The sequence below is a fragment of the Maylandia zebra genome, linkage group LG6 (assembly GCF_041146795.1).
Source record: "Maylandia zebra isolate NMK-2024a linkage group LG6, Mzebra_GT3a, whole genome shotgun sequence".
Lineage (NCBI taxonomy): Eukaryota > Metazoa > Chordata > Actinopteri > Cichliformes > Cichlidae > Maylandia > Maylandia zebra.
The window spans coordinates 28,810,220-28,836,366 of NC_135172.1; the positions used below are offsets into that span (position 1 = coordinate 28,810,220).

General features: G+C 39.3%; 1 protein-coding gene across 3 annotated transcripts in view; it reads left to right on the plus strand.

Moving 5' to 3' along the window:
• Positions 1-26,147, plus strand: part of rab11fip4b (RAB11 family interacting protein 4 (class II) b) — a 49,473-nt gene continuing 23,326 nt past the window's right edge. Inside the window, exon 1 of one of the 3 annotated variants that reach the window (XM_004567821.3) lies at positions 1-65. Coding sequence is in view for 2 of the 3 variants with exons in the window: in XM_004567819.4 (XP_004567876.2) it covers positions 19,547-19,954 (408 nt within the window). In the remaining variant the exon portion in view is untranslated. Of the gene's footprint in view, positions 66-19,520; positions 19,955-26,147 lie in introns of those variants that run through there. The other 2 variants (XM_004567819.4, XM_004567820.4) reach the window with 2 other exon arrangements.

A 26,147-nucleotide genomic window follows, 5' to 3' on the forward strand; every position in this document is an offset into this window, starting at 1 on the left:
CTCCAGGAAGACGTTTTATTTGATCCACGATCGCTTTGCTTGTCTTTTGGTCCACTCAGTGACAGGTAGGTGTGATTTGCTGTTTGCAGGTATGGTTTGACCATCATCATACCAAATTATCATTCTCAGGTACGCAAGTATTTGTTGTTGTAGCTTTGCATTGTAAAGGCAAACAATAATTTTTTTAATCTTAATTTTTTCTTAACGTTTATTCTTGCATTATATTATTCACATGTACACTTTGAGGTGGACCAACTTTTAAAACTATTTATTTTTTATTTGCATTGATGTAGCACAGAAATATACACTATCACGGCCATGAAAGTCATGCCACACACCCACACAGTCATCACTGCATCAATTAAAACTGTCACAGATATTATTATACATCTGTCAGAGGAACAGGCTTTGCACAGTAGTAGGTGCACTGTACTGGAAACCACTTTTCTCCAATTTACTGTTAACTCATATTTATTTTAGTCTTTTGTATACTTTTATATGCCTTCTCTTTACCCTTTACCACATTTCGGTGCTGTTTGAGGGTCTGTTTACAGTTGCTGAAAGGAGAACAACTTGACAGGCCTGTATACATAATTGATCTGAGGTAAGGTAGAATCGATCCCTCTGAGCTGCACAGAAGCTCGCTTACAGGCATCTCAAGATGAGTCTTTGCTGTTACTACTGAAATATTATGTTTTACACAAAGAATCTCATCTTTTTACGCTATTTTAATGGTTTTTTTTTTTATGTTTCCAATGAAATAAATCCCTTTAAATTTTGAATTGCTGCATGAAGTAGCAGCCAGGGCCTTTAGACTCAGTGAAAGCCATAGCAAGTTGATGCTACAGTATTACCTTTCAGTTGTAGTACATATCTGTTTAATCAGCAGGTGAAGTCTCTACTCTATCTATCAGTACTGGTCTGCAATGAGTTTATCTAATTTTCCGATTGAAAGCTTTTTTGTTTCTCGATATAAACAGAGCCATCTAATGTTGTCACTGATACCTATCATCATACCTTGTTATCAATTTAAAGAGGGACCGTTTTCCTCTTTTGTTCGATAAAAATATATTGAATGTTTGTGAAATTTTATTTATGATCCACAAAAGTTTAGATATCTTATGGCCTTATGGGAAAAAATGTTCACGAGTAAAGTTTTGTTCCCATAACATGGAGAAAGACCAGAATGCCAGAGCTCACCAGCCTGTGTGTGTGTGTGTGTGTGTGTGTGTGTGTGTGTGTGTGTGTGTGTGTGTGTGTGTGTGTGTGTGTGTGTGTGTGTGTGTGTGTGTGTGTGTGTGTGTCTCAGGAGAGGAGAAGGATGGAGGAAAGGTGAGAATTGTGTCATTATTGCCAGAGACGTTGTAGGAAAGGATTTATTAGCCTGTTCTGTCCAGCTCCTCTGGCTCCTTGGCTTCACATACTTGGACGTACACAAATGTGCGCACCGACACACACACACACACACACATACACATACATGCACACAGTAAGTAAGTGTCCAACCAGGTGCTTAGTGTTCCACTTTAATCTGTCTATGCCATATTGCCAAATTCCATTTCAGCACCTGCTTTGGCCATGCTGAGTCTTTGCCCTGCAATCAAATTGTGTGTGTGTGTGTGTGTGTGTGTGTGTGTGTGTGTGTGTGTGTGTGTGTGTGTGTGTGTGTGTGTGTGTGTGTGTGTGTGTGTGTGTGTGTGTGTTTTGACTAAGCCTATATGCTCAGCTTGTGAGCGAACGAGACAGAGATCAGGATCAATAGAGCAAAAGCTGGGTGAAGCCTATAAATAACACATTTAATGGAACGGAGCAAAAGACAGAAATCAGATCACTTATTTAAACATGTTGTCTCACTGCAGTATGCACGAACAAAAGAGAGTGAAAGCATGATTATAAATATAAATGTCCAAATAATAATAGTGTTAGTGTTTTGCAGTAAGCTATAAACTTATTCCTGGCATGTTACAGTGGTCACGGTTACTGCTTTAGGAAGGAATACCTTTCAGCAGCATCTCTGAAGAAGTGCTTAAACTAGTTCAATTAATCAACTTGTTTTGACCAGATTATTGGTACAGGAAACGTTTTGGTTTTGATTGCATGCAGTACTTTGACTTCGAGAGCAAATTTTCTTATCTTAAAAGAATCCTGAAAGCACTGGTTACAACTTCTTGTTATCTTTTTCAAACATATTCATGCTCTTAAAATATGATGCACTAAATAACTGCTGGGTATAAGTCCAAAAATAATGCCAGCCGAAGAGGCTAAGTTGATGGTTTTTCAGACTGGTTGCAAACCTACCCTGCCATCATCCTCTTACAGTTGCATTCAGGCATGTAAGCCTCAAGTACAGTATAAAACCATGTTGTTAGCAGATACAAACAACAGCTCTTTTAACCAGCAGGAAACCTCAGAAACTCATCTTGAAAATGTGAGAAAACTCTGTTCTGGCCCATTTTTGCCAAACGACTGCAGAAAAATAATCAATTATTTACCCCTCCTGTGTCGCCACATGGAGCGATGTTAATTTTTTTCTGCTCAGGGTTCTTAGCAGGTTGGGGGAATCATCTGTGCCCTATGCCTCTAATCCGCTTTCCTGTCAAAGCTCATCTGCTCTCTCTCTGCGTGTGATCGATATCTCCTGCCTATTTTGTTTGATCAGTGTGCTGTTGGTGATCGTGCATCCTGCCTGTGTTATCGTCTGAGAAAATTATCTTTGAGTGTGTGTGTGACTGTCTAGGCTCCAGAAGTGTGGTTTGCAGGTCAGATATAAGCATGAAATTTGTTGCGTCCTGTCACCTTCTCTCTAATTTATTTTTTACCCTTAATTTTTATCGCCTGCTCTTTGCTTGATGCATGAATTATCCATCACTCTGCTGCACTTCCTGCTGTTTTTTTCATAATTTGCTCTTCACTTGTCTCTTTCTCTCATTCTCTGTTATTAATTGCCTCGCTTCCTTTTTTTCTCTGAACCACTCATTTCCCCTCGGTTTTCCCATTGTTTCTCTCCCCGTGCTACATCATTTGATTTCTCCATCTCTTCCCTCATCCATCATCTTCTGCCTTTCCTTCCCTTCTCCCTCCCTCCTCATTAGCACTTCAGATGAACACTGAGAAGTAGATAGCCTTGCCAGTATGTGCAGTCATTTCATGGTCTGATTAAAGAACTGAGAGAAGAGAGGGAAGAAAGGGAAGTCGGGCAGGGATGCAATATTAGAGAGAATCATTGAGAGAGCAAAAGTATCAACTGCTAAAGTTGAAATACAAAAAAGGGGGGGGGGGGTCTAAAATGGGAATCAGAAAGAAACAGAGAGAAAGTGAAAGAAGATATTTGTTTTTGAACATTGCCCGTGCATGATGGGAAACCTATACAGAAGCAACGTCTCTATCACTGTCTGCAATATGCACACTTCCGTTTAACAAAGCGTCACCTTCCTCTGAGCTGTTTTGGGTCTTTGTTTGTGAGCAGAAGTTTGATTAAAGGTCAGCACCACCTTCTTCACACTGTGTTCATGGTTTTGTTAATGTGCCTTTTTTTATATCCTCCTTCGAAATCAGCAGATCAGTGAAGCAAAAAGCTTGTCATTCATGAGCTTATCACAGTGCAAGAGAATAGACCATGAGCATTGTAAGTGCTGAATTTGACTACTACGCTAATGCACTGTTTAAAGGAGCACTAGACAAATGAGAACTTTGCTGACTGAGATTGCTCTTGAAAAAACCTAATAGTTGTTTTTACAAATGTATGACTTGTAAAGGGTTTTGCTTGACAAGAAATTTTTGCGGCCATCGAAATTACAGCTTCCCGTAAAAAGCTAAAGTAAAAGTATAATGTTGTTTTTAACACCTCAAAGCCTGTCAGGGAGGAGCTCATTATGTGAGTTTGGCAAGAGAGCTTGCTTTTCACACACGTTTCAGGGGGTTTTTAGTCTAGAAATGCTTGTTGTCTGTTTTTTCATGTTATGTTATCTTGGTTCTAAGTGTTGTTGAGGTAATTATAGATAGATAGATCCCTTTTCTTTACTCACCTTTGTCACTCACTGTGTGTTTGTACACTACTCTGCATAATCATTAGTTATTATTTACCCTTCCTCCCATCACCCCTAATCAGTTGAGGCAAATGGCCGCCCCTCCCTGAGCCTGGTTCTGCTGGAGGTTTCTTCCTGTTAAAAGGGAGTTTTTCCTTCCCACTGTCACCAAGTGCTTGCTCAAATAGGGTTGTTTGATTTAGGGTTTCTCTCTCTTATTGTAGGGGGTTTACCTTACAATATAAAGCACCTTGAGGTGCCTGCTGTTGTGATTTGCTGCTATATAAATAAAACTGAACTGCATTGAAAACTGAATTGAATTTCCCTGCATAAATATAACTGTAGTTTCTTTTAAGCAAGATCACAGTCATTCCCTCACCGAGAGGAGCAAGAGGTTGGGTGGCTAAACTTCCACGTAACCTTAACAGTACTTGGACCAAAAGCATCATAAATATGTTAAAGAGTTATCATACATGTTGAGTAAGGCACTGACAAACGCTCATTAAGTGAAATGCATTTTCAAATTTTTGCATAAATATGTAAAAAGCCATTTTGGCTTAAAAACCCATAAAATATAAAAAGTCCCCTTATTTATCATTTGTCCCCTCAGACTGTCTGTACAAGCCATTCAGATTCAGACACAGTGTTAGGTGGTTACATCTCCCAGCAGGATTAAGTACACATAGCTCAATATGAGTAGCCAACAGTGTGTAACATAAGAAGCTAAAATGTACAGAATAACTTAATTCTTTTGTCCTAAAGAGGAGTTGGAAATTTGATTTGACTGTAGCTAAAAGTTACAGTGGGTGTGACCTTGTCTAATATTTTCTCATCAGTGTTTATAACAGGACTCTTGTTCTTGTTGCAATATATTAGATAAGGATATAAAAACTGTACTAAAATTATGCTCAGTCTTTATTGCTGATGTGCCAAAAAATGATGATGTGTTTATTTGTAGTGGATGAAACATTTTAGTTTTCAGTGTATCTGAACATGTTCTATGTTTTGGCTCTCTCTCTCTCTCTCTCTCTGAGTGTTTTTCAGTGTGTGATGTTAGTCTGAAATTAACGTTTTCTGACAACATAAAAGCCACACCATTGACCGATGAGTGTTCTGACAGCCGTGGGAAGCTTACATTATGTGGTGTCACATTGCGATGCATTTCGCGTGATGTGATTTGATAGCACATTGTGACGAGCTGTCTTCTAGATTTGCATTTTCCTTGTGATCAGAGATCTGCGCCTTTTCTCAGCTGCCACGATTAATATCATTTTTGAATTTTTGCTAAACACAGATGTCATCATGTGCCATATACAAATGTGAAGGGCAAAAAATGCCTTCATGTCATCAAGAGGAACGATTTAAACAGAGAAATTTTAAAAAGATAAAACAAAGATAATTCAGCTTATCTTAAATCTATTGCATTCCTTTTCTTGTGTTAACTTTTTAATTTAATTCAGGTAGTTTTCAAAATTTATACTACTAAACAATTTTTCTTACCAAAGGACATTTATACAATATTTTTGGGGGGTGTGAGTGGGGTTTGCTTTTCTAAGTTGGTCAAACTTAAAGTGATTTGAGGTGTTTAGCTTCCAAACATTTCACAGAAATCAGAAAGCTGTTCATAATGTAATGATGATCGATTGGAATCTCCACTCAACATGTTATATATTTTTTTAATGATGCTTTTTTGGCAAGATAGGCAGATCGCCACATATTTACCTTTACCTTTTCAACCACCGACGTTTTTTTGCATACAGAGCTGAGAAAGCAAGCTTGTTTTGACCTCTGGTTTTTCACTTGTCTGTAGCAGTTTTGTGTCCAGGTGTGACATTTTATCTTTCTCTGACAGAAATCCCCATATTACACATTGTTTAAATATTTGGATATTAATATTAATACGACTTGCCTATGATACAGGATTGTTTAGTCTGTAATTTTAGTCTATTGTTAGCTTGTTGCCTCTTTGTGAGCCAGATTTACTTTTCAAATGGTCAGACAGCATGTACCATAACCCTAACTACTTTTTTTATCAAGGATTAGCCAACGTATATTTTCCAGCACAATAGAAGAATTTGGTGAAGCAATTTGTCAGTCTGTCAGCTTCAGACAAGATTTCTGAGACCAGAGGTTTTCTGGCTTCACTTTATAGTCTACTAAAAATAATCTGAGTTCTATCGACCAGTTAGTTTGGTACTATGCTTGTAACAGAATATGTGGAGGGCAGAAGTGAAATTGCATCAGTGATATAACTTAGTACAAACCCTTTTTTTCTAAAATATCTAAGTTCAAATACAACAACTGACCTACACACACATCTGTTATTGGTACTAGCTACTGGAACAACAGGAAGATGCAAAAAATTAGTTGTTGTACCCAGAGGCGCAAAAGGATTCTTAGATTGGTTTAAAACACACCGATATTCATCTCATACGGCTTAAAGCTAAAATCTATTGGTATTGATTACATTCATTTGTTTCATTGATTGACTACAGTGTATTGACTTTGTGTGCATCCAAAGGAAGTTATGGAAAGGAGTACGCCTGTGAATGCTGACTATGTGAGCTTGTCTTGGTTGGTCTGCATAAGGAAATGATTATAAGTTGCCTGTACTGGGGAAAAAATGGGATGTATTGGGTTAAGTTTGAATTGATGGATGTGAAGGAATGAAAGTCTGGAAAGAGATAAGAGCATCAGTCAGAAGTGAATTTAAAAAAAAAAGACCAGAAAGAAAAGAAATCTGGTGTGACCTGAGTGGACTTAGAGAGCTACGAGAAGAGCAGAGTCAGAAAACACCTTTATCTAACATACAGTATTAATGAGCCCTTTGGCCTGGGGCTGTGAGTGACAGAACTCATTAGTACAAGTGACACGCATCAGTTCTCGCTTCCAAATCAGCCACTGGCTTTCCTCTTGAACCAAGGATATAATCAAGATGAACAATGTGGAGGTCTGCACTGCGGCTGTTTTAGAACAACTATTCAAGTTATTCAAATTTTAAGACTTCCACAGTATGTATTAAATAACACTTCAAAATGTCATGAGATCTAGATGCTGAAAGCTATGTTTTTGTCTGCTTTTGACTGACACCTGAAATAGCGTGCCCACATTTTCTGAATTTGGAAAAACTCACGTGATCAAATGGGGAAAAAACACAAATCTTGTATGGAAAACATGCCCATTTTTTTTAAAAACTCATCGATCACACAGCTTCAGAAGTTTGGAAGATATCCTTGAGTAAAGCAGCAAGTTAACACAAACATTGTAGAGTTTAAAAGAAGTACTGCAGGGTGTAATCAATAGATTCCATCAATGAAGAAATGCAGCAGAGCATCCTAATGAAAACAGGCCGAGATGGATGTTGCTGCAAAACTCAACCTGTTCAAAGCATGGCACTCATTGCTCTCACCATTAGACATCATATTCCCAGTAGAATTTCAGTGGGCGCACAATAGGCTGACTAGAAATCAGGGAATTATAAGATGTGGATTAGTAAGAACATGAGCACTGCTGCCACCCAGCTTTTGGCAACAGTGTGTGGGTCTTATTTGGTTAATTAAAGTTTTGAAAGACTCTCGTATATTTGCAAACCCACACATACACACACAATCTGGAATAGAGGCCCAGCAGAGACCCACCAATGACAGTCAAGGACACACTGCCACCAACTCGACATGATTATCCTGTAACTATTCTGCTGTAAGGGAGGACTGCTAATGAACAGAAACACCATGTCTCTGTTTCTCTCCATCTTTGTTTCTCCCTCCTCTTTCTCTCATGCAAATATTGCCTTTTTTCCATGGTCTCACTGACTCGCAGTGGCTATAAATCTTATAAACAAGTTGCACTTGCTCTTTTCAAGCCAAATCCCCAGTTGAATATAGCACATATACCACAGTATATATGCTGTAAATATAGATGTGCTCAATCCTTTTCAACCTCGTTTCTTTTCATTAATAGCCTCATGATTTCTGTTGACTTCTCCATCTTTCTTCTTTCCCCTGATCACCTCCGAAGCCACATTTCACAGCATCCCTATCATCTGGGGCATATACAAGTAATTCTCAACTCCACATTGTGATAAATGATGTGTTTCATTGGGGTTTGATTATCTCAGGCAGTACCAACATATCAGTACTTTGTTTATATGCGTCTCTCTGGGCTGTTTTCACTGTGTTATGAATATCAGAGCTGCAATCTTAAACAAGTTACAAACTCCTCCAAAGATGTTTCAAATGTTTTTAGAGCAACATTCATATCGCTGCAAAGAGAATATCAAATCACGTTGCACCTTAAACTTGAGGCACTTTGGAAGACGACTGCAACCAAGGCAACGAGCGAAGCTAGAGCCAAAGAGGAAGCAGAGCAGTGTGGTTTGATGGCATGTATTTGTGCTGTTCCTCTTCAGCTAGTTATTGTGGAAGTTGATGTGACCTTGTTCTGACTTTGAGCAGGCTCTGAGTTCCTCTCATATGCCGATGTTTGTGTTATGACAGGACCAGACCGTCTGTTAGTAGAAAGAGGTCACCTCCTGCCAGCAGCATCTGGGAGGAGAGCATGAAGCATGAGCTGTTAGACACACACACGCAGCACATTTGGAAGATGCACATATACATTTCGCTTCATACATCCATTGATTTCTGTGTGGACACTGATGCTAAGAAATGCCATGATGCAAGCATGTTGACAGACATGAGTCAGGTATTCAAAACAAGTTGCACAGGCTGTCAGAAAGATTTAATTTTTCACCTTAAACACGTCTTTGTAGAGCAATGTCAACATTTTGTGTGTGTGTGTCCAACACTTTATAACTTGGCCCATGACTACAAGTGTAGTTCCCCTGTAGTTAAATAGAATTTCAGTACATTTCATTTGAAATTATAATGTAATTATACTTACCTACAAATCCTTAAGGTTAGGTACACTAGAATAAGCGGGTAACAAGTCCTTTTTTTTACAGGAAACAAAGAAATAATTATTCTGTTAAGTAGTTTCCAAGGAATTTTATATAACGTGTGAATAACTTTAGCTAGTACATGAGTCATTTTTATTTGTGCAACTTTATGTGTTTTACAGGAAAGAAATGATAATTACATCGGAGGTCATTTTAAGTGGAGGCTAAACTGTAGGTATTTTACAGGGAATGACACAAAAATTATACCCTAAGTAATTTTAAGTACAAAACAAACACATTTCCCACATCTTACATTGTAAGTACGCTGTCCTGTTTGGGGCCCGGGCTCTATTATCGAGTGCATTAACCTTGCCTAGCTTCCAGGCATTTTACATGAAAGGTAACATTTCTTTCCCGTACACTCCTTTTGAAAGTCATGTCTGAACAGTGAAAAGGAAAGAAAAATAACTGAAATAACTTGGCTCCATTATTATAAGGTCACAAGGCTTGTAAATTTTGATGACATTTATTTTTTCTTTTAAGTTGGTAAGGAAAAACAGCCCTCATCACATTGCTAAATAAGGACATTTGAATAATAGAACATTTCACATACACATGGATGCTTGACAGAGACTCAGGCAGGAGTCTACGTTGGATATGATGTTTGCACACTCAACACTGTGACCTGTAGTGAGAGTAGGGAGCAAGCGGAAGAGAGTCTGGAGAGGTGGAGGTATGCACTGGAGAGAAGAATGAATGTCAATAGAAGCAGATGGAAGGAGATGGAAAGGTGAATGATTTGTAGACAAAGTTGGGGAGGCAAGGCTGAAGTGGTTTGTATATGTGCAAAGGAGGTATAGTGAATATATCAGACAAAGGACGCTGAAGACGGAGCTGCGAGGAAGCAAAAAAATGTGCAGATGGTTGAAGTTACAGAAGAGGAGAATGTTATGTTGTCACGAGCATCTGAAAAAAGAAGTGTGTGTGTGCACGTCTGGGTCACTTTTATGTGTTTATTTCCAAAAAACTTCTCTTTCTTCATGTTTTTGGGTGATTCTCTCTTTAGTCACTGTAAGGCTGAGGACTGAGCAGACATGTAAAATTGCACAGCCGTTCAGTGTTCTTCTTCCAGTGAGTCAAGAAGAAAGAAGAAACTGTGTTCAGCAAAACCCCAAAACAAGCTTGTGCATGTAAATCATGCATGATGTTGCAACGTAAGCATGGATCTGCTGACCTACGTTCTCATGCACATCTATGTAAAATAATATCTACAGTATTATACAGAGTTGGAACAAGGATTAACATCAGCTATATGTATAAATATCACCTGTATCTACATTATTTTTCCTATATCCACTAAAAGGTTTGCCAAGATAAACGTTAAATTAAATACTGCATTAAGTGCTATAGCATATATGAATACTTGTGTATGCAATACACATGCACATGCACAAGAGTTGACAAACACAATCGAAATACTAGTTCGCTCAAACAGTTTTTTATTATATTTGAATGATACTAACAAATGCGGCTTAGCATTACTTCAAGCTGACCACAAAGTCAGTCTAAGTTGTCCTCCCAGCATATTGGATAATTTCAGTGCCAGCTAACATCAATTGATTGCTTCCTTGATGCCTTTATGAATCCAAATTCTGCCATATAGAGGTATTACACATTACACTTACACAAATATGTAAGTTGTCAGGCCACAGGAATAGACACAATATGCCCTGGTGAGTAAATATAACATCATTTAAACTCCACAGGGTCATTTTGACATTTGAGATTTTGATTTGATTTGATTTGAGATTTCTTCTGATTAGTAGTATGTATGAAGTAGTACATGAAAACACCTTTTTCTTCCAGGCAGCTCACCATATCTTGTAACTGATAAAATTCTGTTAATGACTGACAGCTATTTATCCAGCTTTAAATACCAGTTTTGTTTGTAGTTATTTTAGTTAAGTGATACTGTTTGGCCTCTCTTCATCGCATTTCCTCATTTTGTGGTGATGTTTCCTCCATGAGGTCAGTTATTTCTACTTTTCTAATACCATGTTGTTGTTGTTTTGCTTGTTTTGGCATTAATTCAAATCATTGCGTACAGGTGGCCATACATCCTTGGCCACCTGTCTGTCTAAAAATTGTTGAATGAAACAGTTTACTGTCCTCCATGTTTTCTCCCTTCCCGTGTCAGAGGTCTCGTCAAAGCTTTGTTCAGCCCATCCTCCCTCACTGTGCCCCCATATCTGAGCCAAAATTTCTTATGATGCTCAAGCGCAGTGTGCAAAACATTTCAGCCCTCTCCACGAACCCCTTTTGCTTTACATGTCACTGTGCAGCTCATGTGTGTATAACTTGGTTCAGTCAGGGATTGACTCTACTAACTCTTTAGATCCAAAGATTCCCTCCCTCTCACCCCCATTTTTGTGACTTTCATCCACAGCTCATGCTTTGTGCTTCCCAGTAGACTTTGATCACCATGCACATTTTTTCCTCCATCGCCAGTTTCTTTCTGTCTTTCTCATTTCTCCTTCATTCTGTTTGTTTAATCAGGTCGCAGATTGCCCTGTGATGTGTGGACTGAATAGAAAAGCTGTCACAAGAACTCAGTTCTGGATCAGTACCTCCTTCTCCCACTCTCTGTTTTTTCCCTCTTTCCTACACAACTATAATTGTACACTCCCACTCCCACAAGCCATAGCATTGCATCACACTTGAAGGCTGAGACACTGGAAAAATAATGATAAGAACCAAAAATCTTTAAACAATTTGCACTGGAATTGTTTTAAATTCAGGAAGACATTTGTAAATAAAACTGAATTGCATAATGTAATCAGGCGGTAGCAAAATTAGGGCTGGGAATAGATAAGGATTTAGCATTCTGATTCCATTATCGATTCTCATAGGGTTCATAGGGTTGGCTCTACTTAGAGAGTCACGGCCATCGCTAAGCAGCATATCAAAGACATTACATTTGTACAAACTAATTGCATGCTGTGTGGCCAAATGTTTATGCCTGTTGGAGGTATCTCCCCTCGTTGTTGTGATCAGAGTTGGGGTCATTACTCAAAAAAGAAATGTATTGCACATATTACACAAAACACATTACATAATGAGAAAACACATGCAATCTTTCTCTTAAGCCAGCAGCTCAGGCCAAAAATAAAACCCCACACAAAGAGACTAAAGTAAATCTACTGTAAAAAAAAAAAAATGTACAGGTACAGAGGTGCAGCCTGACTGCTCATCAGTTTGTTACCTGTTGAAGTTCAGAGTCTGGCTGCTGGACTGAGGTGAGCAAACACTCAACTTTAATGTCACTCTGGGTTCTTGTCTAGCTTAGAGTTAGCATGCTGTCTGTGGAGTTGCTTGCAAAGAGCTGAAGCTGTGTTAGCAGCATAATACAGTTGTTTTCACTTTACCATTGCACTCTGATCCTTTTGTACAATAAAAATAAAGGTAATGTCCATATCCACACTCAAGACTGCACTGAACTGAAATTGTAGAAATTTTTTAGCGGAGGAACAAAATTGAACCAATAAGCAAGGAGACAAAAAATTCCAAGAAATCCAAGCGATCAAAATACAAAATAAGATTCTATTCATCATCTATACATTATTTTCTTCTTACTATGCAAGTATCTCCATGCCATCACTGGAAGAAATGCCAAGCTGCAACACACAATAAATATACTCATTCGAGAGTAATACGCATTAATCTGTCTATTAGATTTAATTGCTCAATATCCAAAGGTGTCGGAACGCCGTTCCAAACAGTTTTGACTCATTTTAACCTGCTGGTACCACATCCTGGTTTTGCACATTATTAAACCTCAGGTTTGCAGTATAACCGCAAGAGAAGTTTTGCACAATCAGTTTCAGCCGGTGTTTTTTTGTCCTCTGTAGCATCACAACATGGCAGTGCAGAAAAAAATGCAATAACCTCAGCCATGACTCAAATATGTTCTCCACATGAGCAAGAAATATAAAAAGGATTTTCCTTGTGATCACTGCCACTTTACTGTGTCAGCATCCAGGTGTCTTTCAACACCAATACTGTGAGGCTTTTGTGGAAGTAAAAGAAAAACGCTTCCCATGTTGAGCAGACCGAATGATGTCTGTGTTCATCTTTAGGCAGATGCAGAGTGCATACACCGGACTCAGTTCAAGCCGTGCACGTTCATACTGTGTGATGTGTTCGGTTTGTTTGCAGCAACTGTAAAGCACCACAAATAGGTGAAAATCACAGTTCTCTTCATGTTTGATGAAAAGTGTGATAGTTAATAAATTAATATTCATGGGTCACTATGGGTTATGGCCTCTCACCTGACCTGATTGCAAATGTGTATTGGTTTGGTTAATTGGCCACAGTAACCTAAAAATAAAAAAGTAACCTAAAAATCTGACATTGTTACAGCACTAGTGTCCATTTAGGGTAAGGACTAAAGCTCAAAGGCTGTTTGTGTTTGTATATCCACTTCTCTTTGTTCTTCTCTTTCCACAGTGTATTTGTATTCCATGACCTTCGCCAATGACTCCTTTCATGGTTCAGTGTTTTTTTCCCCCGTCTGTCAGGCTAATTAGCAGCCATTGTCTAGCTGCATTGTTCCGCTCAGTTCGCACCCTCCCTACCCAGAGTAACCTTTAAAAAGAGGAAGTAAAAACCTCCTATAAACACCAAACATCCTTCTTTTTCTGCTTCTTCTTATTCATTTTTGACCTGCGATTCCACCATGGGCAGTCAGTCAGATCCTTCACTTTGTCTCTCTCTTGCTCGCTTTCCTGTAATCAGACTTGTCTGTATCTCCACCTTCTCCCTTCCTCATTGATTCGTCTGTCTCCCGCTGTCCCAGTGGTGTGGCAGTTTGATAGATGGATGGTCAGGACACGTATTGATCATAAGGATTTGATGTGTTGTCAGTCACCTGTTTGCAGGGCCTACTCAGCATACTGACAGAGTATCAGTGTTAGTTATCACTCACTGATAGGGGGGAAAAAGCAGTGACTTTACTTCACCACAGGTTGCAGCGTGTTATATTTGATACATTTTAAACATCCAGCAGTACCATTTCGCTGCCTTCATGCAGGGATCAGAAATTAGAGCTCGAGGTATGAAACCTTAATTGTGGGGCTTGTTAGATGACTTATAATATTATTCTATGTTAGTTTGCACATAATTGAAAGATAGATGCATTAATCCATCCATGTTTTCTGTACAACATACAAATTTTATCAAACCAAACCAAAGTTTTTCTCTTAAGGTTACCTAACTGCCAGCGTAAACATAACTTTAAAAGTCAAATAAAATCTGCAAAGAAGAAGCAGGAATAGCAGAAAGCAAAAGTTTGCTTCCCCTGTAAGCTTTACTTAACAGTTTTGCATTTTTTACTGAAGGCACTTTAACCTGCAAAATTACATTTTTAGTTGTATAACACTGACAGGACCCTGTGACCTACTGAACCAGGACAAGAAAGAGTTTAATGTCTGTTTCCAGGTAAATGTAAATTAGTGCTTCCACTGCAATGTGCAGTCATTTGCATGGTTGCCACATACACTGTCAAAGTGTGTCTGTGTGTATATGTGCAGTTGCATATCTGCATATCTATCCAGCAAGACAGTAAAAATGACCAACTCCTCACCACTTCCTGAACAGCTTTTAATTTACGGTTTTGTACATTCTGGACGTACACTCAGGTCATCCATCGGCCTGTCAGGCTCCACTGTGCCATGACAAATGGATGAATTCTCGCCATGTAAACAGAAATCAATATATCGAGTTTTCCACAGAGGCAACACTGACCCAGTGACCTGATTTCACTCCTGTAACACGTCTGGGTTATTTTCATAGTATTTTAACTGCAGGATTCCTTGAAAACATTTTCAGCGTTGGCTGATCTTTTCTGTGTAAAAATAATAAAAGTAAGCTGGTAAATTCCTGGTTGGACGTTCTCTTAATATAAATGTGTGGTTTTCATGACAGGAAATCTTCCCTGCGATTTCCTGTCATTCGTTTCGCAGAAGCTTTTGTGACATCGCCAACTCTTTTTTCAACCGATTTTCCAAACCTTATGAATTTATTCCACTTTATTATGCAAAAAGTAAAAGAAATCATTTCCAAGAAGATTAAGTCAAGTAATCGATTCATTGTTTCAACTCTTCGTGATTTAGTAAAAAGAAGGGGAAAAATTAAATATCGTGTTGAATAGCGTCTTTTTCCTGGTGTTTGCATGTGTTTCCTGTGCATGCTGGAAAGCCTCCAGGTCGTCTGCTTTCCTCCCACGATTCAAAGACTTCCATGTTGGATTAACTGGTGACTAAAATGGCCACAGGTGTGACTGTGAAACTGAATAGGTGTCTGCCTCTTTTTGTTAGCCTTAAGATATACTGGTGACCTGGCACCTGCCTCCCGACTCATGAAAGCTGGGATAGGCTCCAGCCCATCACAGCTTCGCAGTCCCAGATATGGCCCACGTGTATGTCTCTGTGCTCTTCTTTTCATGGTTTGGCTTGACTTGTCACGCTCATATTCTACATTTTTATTCACATGTATTCATAGCCTCACTGTTTATATCAGCCCTTCGGATAGCACGAAAATGTTGCAGCAGATTTCATCCTTTTCAGTCTACCATTAGCTCACTCACACTCTGCCTGACCCCTTTCTCTCAACACCTTCTCTGCCAGCATTTCCATTATAGTGACTCTCACAAAACTGCACTTAGTGCTTTCATGTTGTCAGACCTCAGGTTTTATATAATGAACTCCTCCTCCTGTATCATGATAGCAGACTGTTGTGTCTGTAGGACAGAATTAAAAAGGTACCTGTAGTTCTGCAGCATGACCTTAAATTATATTAAAGTTTGTAACAGATGAGTTTGTGATCTTGCACAGGCTTATTTAAATTATTATAATTGGGGGAAAGGGGATAATAATGGGACATCCCCTTGACAGTACAGCAGTACTGTAAATGTGACAGTACAGTAAATTTATTTTAGGATGATGCATGAAAACAGGACAACGGGGCCCACTACCACCAAACAGATGGTCCTTTGATAACATTAAGTAGAAAATAGGTGAGCAGGTTTTAGAAAACAACGTCCAGGCTCACAAACCAGAGGGTGGGGCTCATCTGCGACGGGAAAGTAGCAGTGATAACATAGAGAAACTGGGCTGAAACCGTTTTTAGCATGAAACATGAAAACTCAATAAAAAGAAAAGCTCAGTGAAATATCAATCGGCTTCACTCAGTCCTCATTCTATCATTCTGCGATCAAACCAGACCCGATGTCCACCTAAAGGGACAAAAGATTAAAAGAATGATGGAGTATGTTTCTTTGAAATAAAATCTGAATATCAAAAAATGTTTTCTTCTGGTCTTATGAAAATGTGCCACCATGTCCAAAGCTTGTGTTTCTGCACTTAGCAGCAGAGTTATTGGCATTCAAAGCACTCAGCGCAAATAAGCTGCCCACCAACAACCGCCACCCCCCGCCAAACAGTACTGCTGCCTCGTCTACTTTTCGCGAGCTTCTCGTGCTCTCCTTTTCCTCCCTTGTTCTCTGCAGCCTCGTACTCCCTCTCTCTATCTTCTCCACCCCCACCCTCTCCCTCTATCATTCATCTGGCTGCACTGCGAATCCCAGCAGCTGGTTGAGAATCCCCACAGAGCTGTTTCAGCTCAACATACACATTTGTTAGGTGTTAGGTTTGTGCTTTTTTTTTTTTTAAATACCCACAATGTGTTTGTGCATTAGAAATATAATTTGGATCCATACACCACCATATCCCCTTTTCCACCTCCTCTAATTGCTTTACTCTTGCACCTGCTTTCAGTCCATTAAACCCAGTTACAGAAACTAATGTGATGATTTTGAGCTCGATCTTCCCCTTACTAAAAAGTATTACTATAACCATTTGTGAAGGTATGTAGTTGAAACCAACCCTCTTGTCCCTAAGTATGTGCTGCTGAGGCAGGTAGACATGAATAGAATTGTAAATGGCTTCTCTGAAAAGAAGGAAAGGGGCCAACTCTCTAACAAATTGCATGTAAACAAATAGCCACAGACCACTGGCTGAGCAACTGCCAGCATCCTCGAGAAGTAAAGAGGAGAAAGAAGAAGACTATACGGTGCATTCCTTTCCCCATAATCTGATTTATTTGGCTGCTTTAATGTAAATCATATCTATTCTTCTTTTTGCCTCTTTCTGACCACCTCTCCCCTTGTTTTTCATCACTGTGTTATTCTAAGACTACATGCATGGGAGACAGAGAGAGAAGCAAAGTATGAGTCACAAAGCTCACACTGAAACACTGAAAATATGTCAACAAGCAGAAGAGAGAGTCAAAGACAGTGAGGAGGTAATAGGTCCACTGGAATTTCCTTGTAATTTTAGCAGGATTAAGATCTGGCTCAGCTGCCTGCAGCTCATGCCAAGAGCTGCTGAGTCCAGTTACCAGAACAAAACGTGGAGTGGTGAAACTTTAGCAAACACCATACAAACAGAAGCATGCACACAGATACTGTATCACCATTTTATCATTAGAGAATATAGCTTGTCTGTGTAAGGAAATACAGCCACAGGCATTTAAAAATAGAGACACAGAGGACTTGCCATCTTTCTGAAGTTGAATCAGCAGGGGTATTTTTTGTTATAGGTGGCAGTAGAGTATGATTTATGTTTAGGCTGCATGGGGAACTAGTTGGTTATATTTTAGGTAGCCAGCCAGGGAGGTTCTCATGTGTCAATAATAATAATGGTAGTTGTTGATTTGGGCCAAATGAAGCAGCATAATAAAAAAACAGCTCATCTCATCTTTCTTTTTCTTTTTTGTTAAGAAAATGTAGCCAGATAAACTGGTAGTTCAGGCTTTTTTGCTGGATCAGAATAGCACTATGACTTACAACAACAAACACTCAACACATTTTTATTCCAGGCTGTCAAAAACTGCTGTTCTGTCAGTTGCCTCTGACATCTCACAGATTTGGCCAGTGGTGCCTTCACATGCTTCACATTATCTCAAGGTGTGCTATATTGCACACCTAGAGATAAAATCTGTTTTAAGAGAGGAAAAAATGATCAGCTTGTTACTTGGTTAGGTTTAAAATAAACCTTGTTTTAAATTGTTAATATGACGCTTAGCCACTGCATTTAAAAATGGACCGCATATGATAATCTGGGAGTGAGAGACCCTTTCAATATTGTCATATCTCTGTGCGTCACAGAAACGACACCTAAGGGTACCTTGATTTTATCTTTGAGACACCAGAAGCTTTGACAAAACAGCAGTATTTGATTCCCTGGGAATGAGAACCGGCTAGATCAGCCCATATACTATAAAGGCTCTGAACTTTGTTATCCTACAGTCAGAAATATATGATTTTTTTCATCATTTGTTAAATATTATGCAATCTGAGCTAATTTCATTACAGTGCTGGTAAGTTTCCTTTAATCTTACTTTGGCATAAGTCCTCTTGGGGACACTGCAAATTCTTCTGTGCAGTCTACAGGGCAGACTATTGAGTTGAGTTTTAATGTAGAATTACTCAACTATTAAGAAATAAGTAACCAAAAGTAAACAACACACCAGTTTGTTTCTGTATTTCTGTCTCTTATAAGAGACTCTGAGGCAGTGGCCGACTCACAATACAAGTAAGGAGTAAAGCATGGAGTGGAAGTTGTGAGAATGATTCAGATATTCTGTGGAGCTAAGCTAATAATGGTCCACGTTATAGAGAGCCCACTCACAGGCCATTTTTCCGACATATATAGAATTTTTGGAAGTTACATAAGAGAGCAGAGGAAATGGCATGACTGGAAAAAAAATTGTTTTGTCAAATGTTAAAGCAAAAATAGTTTTAGCATAGCATCATTTTTGAGAGGATTTTCTGTGCCGCCAAGCTTTATTTCTTCACATCCCATAAATGAAATGCAAACATGTCAGTCGCCTACACTGATTTTTCTGAAGCCCAAGCCATATGAGGTATGTTGCCTACAATGGCTGTTTTGTCTGACCAGCCCCCGAAACATTCTGTTTAACAACACAGAACTGAGTAACTCAGTGAGGGGTTATTTTTCTTAAAAATTAATTTTCTATCATATAATCATTTTATTGTATCTGCTGTCTGCTCCTCTGCTCGAAAAATACATTACAGCCAAGATATTTCCTGACCTCATTAAGTGAAATGAACAACCAGTGCCTCCAGTTTCTTTTCTATCCCCTCTCTCCTTCTCACTCATGCTTCCTGTGTTAAATTTGATCTTCTTTTCCGCTATGACTAACCAGCACATCTTGTATTTTTGACCTATCTCATGCAACCTGCTGCATCACCGAATGCAAACTGTTTCAGTTTTAGTGACAACTGTCACCTTCCTCCCCCTCTTCACAGCCCACACATGCTCTGGCCTCTTCTTCACCGGGAGTCCGACTTTTAGGCAGGCCGGGCTTCATATGCAAATATAGCCTGAGTGGGCGGCAGCCGAGAGCCGAGTGTGCAGCAATGTGAGAACTCTTACAAGCCCCGCCCACAGCAGCCAGTTGCTAAGCGACCACCTGCAAGGAGGCGGGAGCGAGGAGGAGGGGCCATGAATTCAACAACTGTTGCCCGATCTGAGCTCTCGCTGTGTGAATGCGAGTCAGCCGGCGAACAAGTGAGCGAGAGAAAGTGTGTGAGGTGCAGAGAGAGAGTGTGTGTGTGTGTTTGCGCGTGCACGCGTTTGTCAAAAGAGAGAGAGAGAGTCTGCGCTGGTGCGGGGAAAGCCAGTGCAGTGTTTTTAAAGAGAAAGACACAGCCTGCTTCGCTCCTCTGCCTCTCCGTGGACTATACCACTACCGGGGACTCACCCTTTGGACTATTCCGTCGTTTCCGCCTCCTGCCCTCACACTTGCCTTTGAAGGGAACACCTGTGCGCGTGAAAGCCAAGACAACGGACTTAGCCCTGGTAAACAGGGCGACTGGATGACTTCAGTGGAACACGGTTTGGCTGGTGGAAAGAGGGAGACTGCCGATCATGGACTCCCCGCACTAGTTAACGGGGTAAGAGACCAGGGAGTGCAGCAAGCCTGCTGAAATGTGAGGGTGATAAAAGATGACTTGACAGAATGAGAACAAAACACAGAAAGAGGTCTGCAGGGAGAAGCTGCGGTTTAATGGAAGAAAAGCAGTTTACGCGTTGGGGGAAAGACAGCTGAGTTAAAGGGGAGTTAAGGGGGGTGATGCTTCAGCGGCGGTCCATTGTCCCCCGGTTTGTGTGTTTGAATGTGAGTGTTGCACGTAGTTGACCCTGCCTCACAGCTTGCCTGTCTGTGTTGCTCAGCTGTTGGTGTCATGCCTGCACACTCCTGTCTCCTCTCTTCTTTTTCCTCTCTCTGCTTTCCTGTCTCCCCCCTCCTCCTGTCATATTCCCTCTGCTTCATTTGCATCCCAGCATCTCTCCCTGAGGGTAATGGGATTAATTGGAAACTAGGGTAGCTGGAAGGAGACACGGAGAATGACAGAGAGAGGGATGAAAAAACATGTGAAGTGAATGTCCAGGTGTAGTTTATTTTAAAAAGAAAGAAAGAAAGAAACGGAAAGAACAGCAGATAAATGTGACAAAGTTGTTTTCTACAGTTGTGTTTATAAATGTCAAATAAATGTATCTATCTAATCATTATCATCATCATTTTGCGGCATTTCATACTTAAAAATTCCCATCAGCTGATATGAGCCAAAGTTCATTAATAACATCCCACAAAACTACAGATTGCCTGTCACATGACCACTGCACATATACAAACTTCTCTTTTTATACATTTAAATTGTTTGCAAATGCTATGATTTATTTAAGCACGCACACTTAAAATACATGGAGAATCCTTCCTGATATTTTTTTGCACACGTTCGTGTTTGCTGTAACTTTTGAGCGTATTTATTCAACTCTCCAAAAATAGAAAGGCAAGGGGAGTTTTATTTCTATTGTCAGTGGCAAAATATACATGACGTCAGACTCTGTAGTCACTTTGAATACACCTGCTGCTCTGTGACTGGACGTTACATAATGAGATTTGCCCTCTCTTAGTTGAGCAGGAAAGTTGCTGTCGATTCCACCCGGACCAAAAGAAACGAAAACATTCTCCGAAGATCTTTCTACTGAAAAGACAAATGTGTTTAAGGGCATACACTTTAACACATTTGCTTTTTACAGTAATTTGATGTTTGTTTCCATCACCAAAACCGTCTCATAGCCAAGTATTTGTACCAGTGCACCTGTATTTCTCAGGGACTAGAATAACTAGATTAACATGCAGTTCTGAGCTGTACTCGGTGAATGAAAGCTAATCTCCAGGAGTCACAGTCACTCCTCTTACACAATTTCTTCCGGGCTTTCCAACACACTGCTACTGAGAGAAAAGACACAACAATCGACAGACAAAACGAGCAATTATCTAAACAGGACCATTCATTCTGTAGCTTCTTTGTCACTGAGATCATGTACTCTAGGTTTAAAAATAAATGAAGCTCCCCTGGCTCTCACCATTTAACAGTTATAAGTGTTTTAAAGTTACTTTTTAAAAACAGATAATAGGGTTTTAATGCAACCGCCTATGACAGGGGCTAGACCACCTGCTGAGTGTCTGCCAAACAGCACGCTGAAATGCCTCCGTTCAATAGCCGACAGCAAGTGGGCTCACGAGCTGCCAGTTAAGAGAAAGACAATGCACTATGTTGAAGAAGGATGGTGTCCTTTTCCCCCCTTCTTTTCTTTGGACGCGAGTTTGATGACTCATAAAACACTCTAGACACAACACTCTCAAGCTGTGAAATAACGAACCTGAACAGTAAATTGGACAGCGAGTGTTAAGTGCTTGTGAAACTCCAAATGAGTCAGTTTTTCCTCTTTTCTGGAAAGATAACTAACTTCTCTTTTTGTTGGTGACGATGATAATTCAAGGGAAGCATTAATCAGTGGATTGCAACGCTGAGGACAAAAAGATGAAACAGTCATCAGATTTGATGGTTTATTAATTGTTTAAGTATATAATGGATAAAAATATGATCGAGAGTAATTATTTTCTCCTTTTTTTCGTGTTTTATATCTCTGGGTTTTAGACTGATAAAGCAGTCGTTTGAATTTGCCGCATCTCTTACAGTCATTGACTGGAGTACTTACAGGAAAGCATGCGTGGTTTTGATATGACTTCTGCCAGCTAATGCCAACTCCTTTGTTTTGTTTGGCAGGAGCACATAGCACATGTCAAACCAAGGGCAAATGAGCTAATTCACAACTACCCACTTTGTGTGACAGCTTCTCATAATTGCACTTCCTCGTAACATATACCTTGGGTTAAACTTAAATGATTGTGACAGATGCTTACACAACTATTTTCATTTTAACAGTTTCATTTTTCAAGATGAAAGAGACGGTCACTGGGCTTTAATCACTGCTCAAATTGGACCTGCTTTTTATATCGTTGTCATTATATATAAGATATATTTTTATTATTATTTATCATTATGAAGTGTTTGAAAACCGACACACATGCTTTATTGGTAAATATCAGTGTCACCAGCAACAGTGAGAAACAACATTTAACTAAAACTAAACTGATGTCCTTAGTTTTATGTTTTTTTTCAGTGTAGTGAAATTTATCAACTCTGCAAGCTTCAGGAGGCTTTGGTGCATGTTGAAATGAGGATGTGTACATGAGATGAAGTATTGTTTCTATTATGATATCTTATCTATCTGAACTTGTCCCTGATGCCAAACCCCCACATTATATTAAAAATAGAAAACTAACACAGAAACTGAAGATAAACCAAATTTGCACTTTTCTAGTTTCGAGCTTTGGCTTCAAGGGTCTGCTGGTACCAAGTACTGTAGGTAACCAACATGTACACAAAAGTCTTCCTGTCCAAAAAAAAAAACCCCTGCCTGATGATAAAAAAGGGATGTCAGGATACCAGGAAAGTAGTAGTTTGCACCAATACCAATTAAAACTGCACGATTTTTGATACCCAATTAAATACCGAAACCAAATGATCATTCCACGTATTTAAACATAAACTCATTTATTAATTTTGAACGTGTTGACATGGTGATGGCAGATGTTTATTTAAATTGTTGACATTGTATTTTGTTGAGTTAACACCGAGTCAAATGTTAGGATGGTTGCCGAGTAGCCTGCTGATGTTACTACAAGGTATAACATTAATTAAGTTTCCATAAGAGTTTATATACTGTTGCCCACTGCAAACATTTAAGCCTGTGGCTGTTTTCTCAATGTATCACAGTCACAAGTGTCACATTAAGTAATGTCCATTTTTTTGCCCCAGTGGACCAATTGTTAAAATAAAAGAAAAAAGAAATTTCTATAGAAAATAGTGAAAAAACAGGAACTTTTTTCAGTGTGTTAATTTTTATTGTTTATCTCTAGTTTTGGTGCAGAGTGAATGGCAATCAGGAAGGCCTTTTAAAAGTTGTAAAACTTGTGAAAATACATTGAAGTTCAATATTTGTGCCCTCCTTCACTAAAGCCATCCAGTGAACCAGACTGGAGTCTTTGCCAGACTTAATCTGGCCCCCGGGCCTTATGTTTGACAACCCTACTATATGTAGAATAAAATTGTGTTACAGGGCTATAGTAAAAACTTTTCAGTCATGTTGAAACATCTGACTGAAGCTTGAAGTTAAAATGAGAGCATCTGCCAACATAAAAATAAAGTTGAGTCACTTGAAACGTCACCAAACTGCTCCTCCCTTGCTCTTAGCTTCCTTCATGTCATTTAGTCTTTCAAGTCAAAGCGATATTTAATCCAAATATCAGATCAGTGCATCTTCAACAAAAACTAAACCAAAACTAAACATTGTCAACCAAATAAATAAATACACTGAGATAAGCCAAGTCGCTCTAAAACACTTCAAACTCAACTGAATCGAAACTAAAAATTCAAAATTAAAACTAATGACAAATATAACTCTGATCAGAATCATATAGCAGTCGTTTTTACAAGCTGCTTGTCCTCACTGTTTTGTCACTTTACAGACATGCAGTTCTCAAATTTATGAACACAATGAACTCTGGCACATTAATCATGGGATGTATTTCAGGTTCTCCCTGTTTTTATTAACTGAACGTACCTTGAACCGTCTAAACTGAATCTGATTTCATCTTCATTCAGTCAATTCAGAAATACAGAAGCAAATACTGACACGTGCACAGCGTTTTAACTCTAGGGGCGTTCGCGTTTCACTGAACGTACCTCCACAGAGTCTCCAGTGTGCGTCTGCAGTCCCTCCCTACAGTGTCCTTTGTCCAGTGTGGCATTTCTTGTAACTCAAGTAGCTACCTGAAACAAACGTCTTTTTTCCCCCCCATGTTTCAGTTATGGTTATGGCCTGGTGATGAATGCGCAAGAAGACAGTGAGGCTGTAAAGAGTCTCATGGTTTCCTCATGTTTCAGCATTTCAGTTAGACGTGTGTGTATTTGTGTGTTTAATTCACACAGCATTTCAAACAGCGTTGACCTAAACAAACAGAGTTTAAATATGAGTCAGATATGATTCAGGAAGAATAATGCTTACTGTTGAATCTGAGTAAGGCAGTTACACAGGCAGAAACATGCACATTAAACACAACGAGCAGATGTTTAAGGAATACATGTAGGTGTGGCTGCAACTGTCTCTCATCAACTCAAGGAAAACCGAATGGTTATTTGCTTCATAGATTAACCTAGTGATAATTTTGTGCGCCCCCCCCAAAAAAAAAAAATAAATGAGGCTACAAAGACGATCATCAAACAAAGGTTAAAAAAAATTTATTATTTGCTAACAAGTTATTTCACCATTTATTTATTTGTAACTGTAGCCTTTTAAGTTCTTATAAAGCCTTTTTGCACTCCATCTGTACCAGAGCTGCTTCTCTGACAGGATCAGAGGCTCAAGGTAATCAAAGCACCAGACGGCAACAGTCAAAATGCTGCATATCAAAGCGAAAGCTTAACTTTTCAGGTTTTAGGTGAATACTTTTGTGGCGCTAACAAACGAGGAGCAAATAGATGTTTGGAGAATAGAGAGTAAACTGAACAAAGAGCGAGAAATGGGGGGGGGAAGCCTCTGCAGAGAAACGCCTCTTATCTCTGTGGCTCAGTCTGACAAACGCAAGCAGGGAGACACTGCAGCTCTCAGTCTGGATTTCCCATCCTGCTCTTCTCCTTCAATCCCATTTTCCATTTTCTCTTCCATCTTGCCCCCTTTCATTCTACCTCTCACTCTTCTACTTATCCTCCGGTCCTTTTACTGCTGACTCACTCTAAATCAAAGCTTCATCGGTTTGGATCGATCCACTCGACAGCAGTTCGTGCGTCTGCTCATCCAAACCCTCTTCAAAGTGGCGTAGCACTCCATCTTTGTTAAGCCTTCTCTTTGTACCGCACGACACTTGTTTTGCTCACTAAGACAACAAAAAGGTGGTTACTGTCGAACTAGTTATTCCACAAACCTGCAGCTGGAACAACACCTTTTTAAAGCCTTATTGAGACGTATAATCCCTTTAATCTGGCTTTGCTCATATGACATCCCACAAATATGTTCTTTAAATATCCTTAAAGGGTGGTACCCAGAAAAAGATCCTACTCTCTTAAAGTCATTACAAACTGCAATGTCTCCTGAATAAAATTAAACTTCAAATGATTGAAATATGTAAAGCAGTCAACTTGAATCAAGACTTATGTTTAAACCAGTCGTCGCCTTCTTTTAACATCACTTAATTCTTGAAATGCATGGCTGTCAACATAATTCTCCTCTTTACCAGAAGAGCAGATTAATGATTTGTTCAGCACTAAAATGGTATCGACCTTCAGCACTCAGCATAGACTAAATTGGCGCGAGAAGATGTGAATCTCTTTAATTGTGGTCATAATAACGTTGTAGTTGTTTTCCAACCTGCTGAATGAGAGACTGAAGTTGCTGTCACTATTTGTGTGAGTGTTTTGCATATGTGCATTGTGAGCTTTTATTATGCACAAGGATGTATTGTAGCCATGTGTTAATTATACTGAAAAAGACTCATTCAGTGTGCTTACAGCAAACTTTTTTTGGAAGAAATGTATGAGAGTGCACAGCTGCAGATGCAGAGTGAACACGCTTGATTTGGAGAATATTGTTGCCTAAGGCAAAGTGTGAATGCGCTAACGGTTTGTTTAAAATGTAACCAGTCTTTTCTTTTAACATTATAGGCAAAATAGTCCT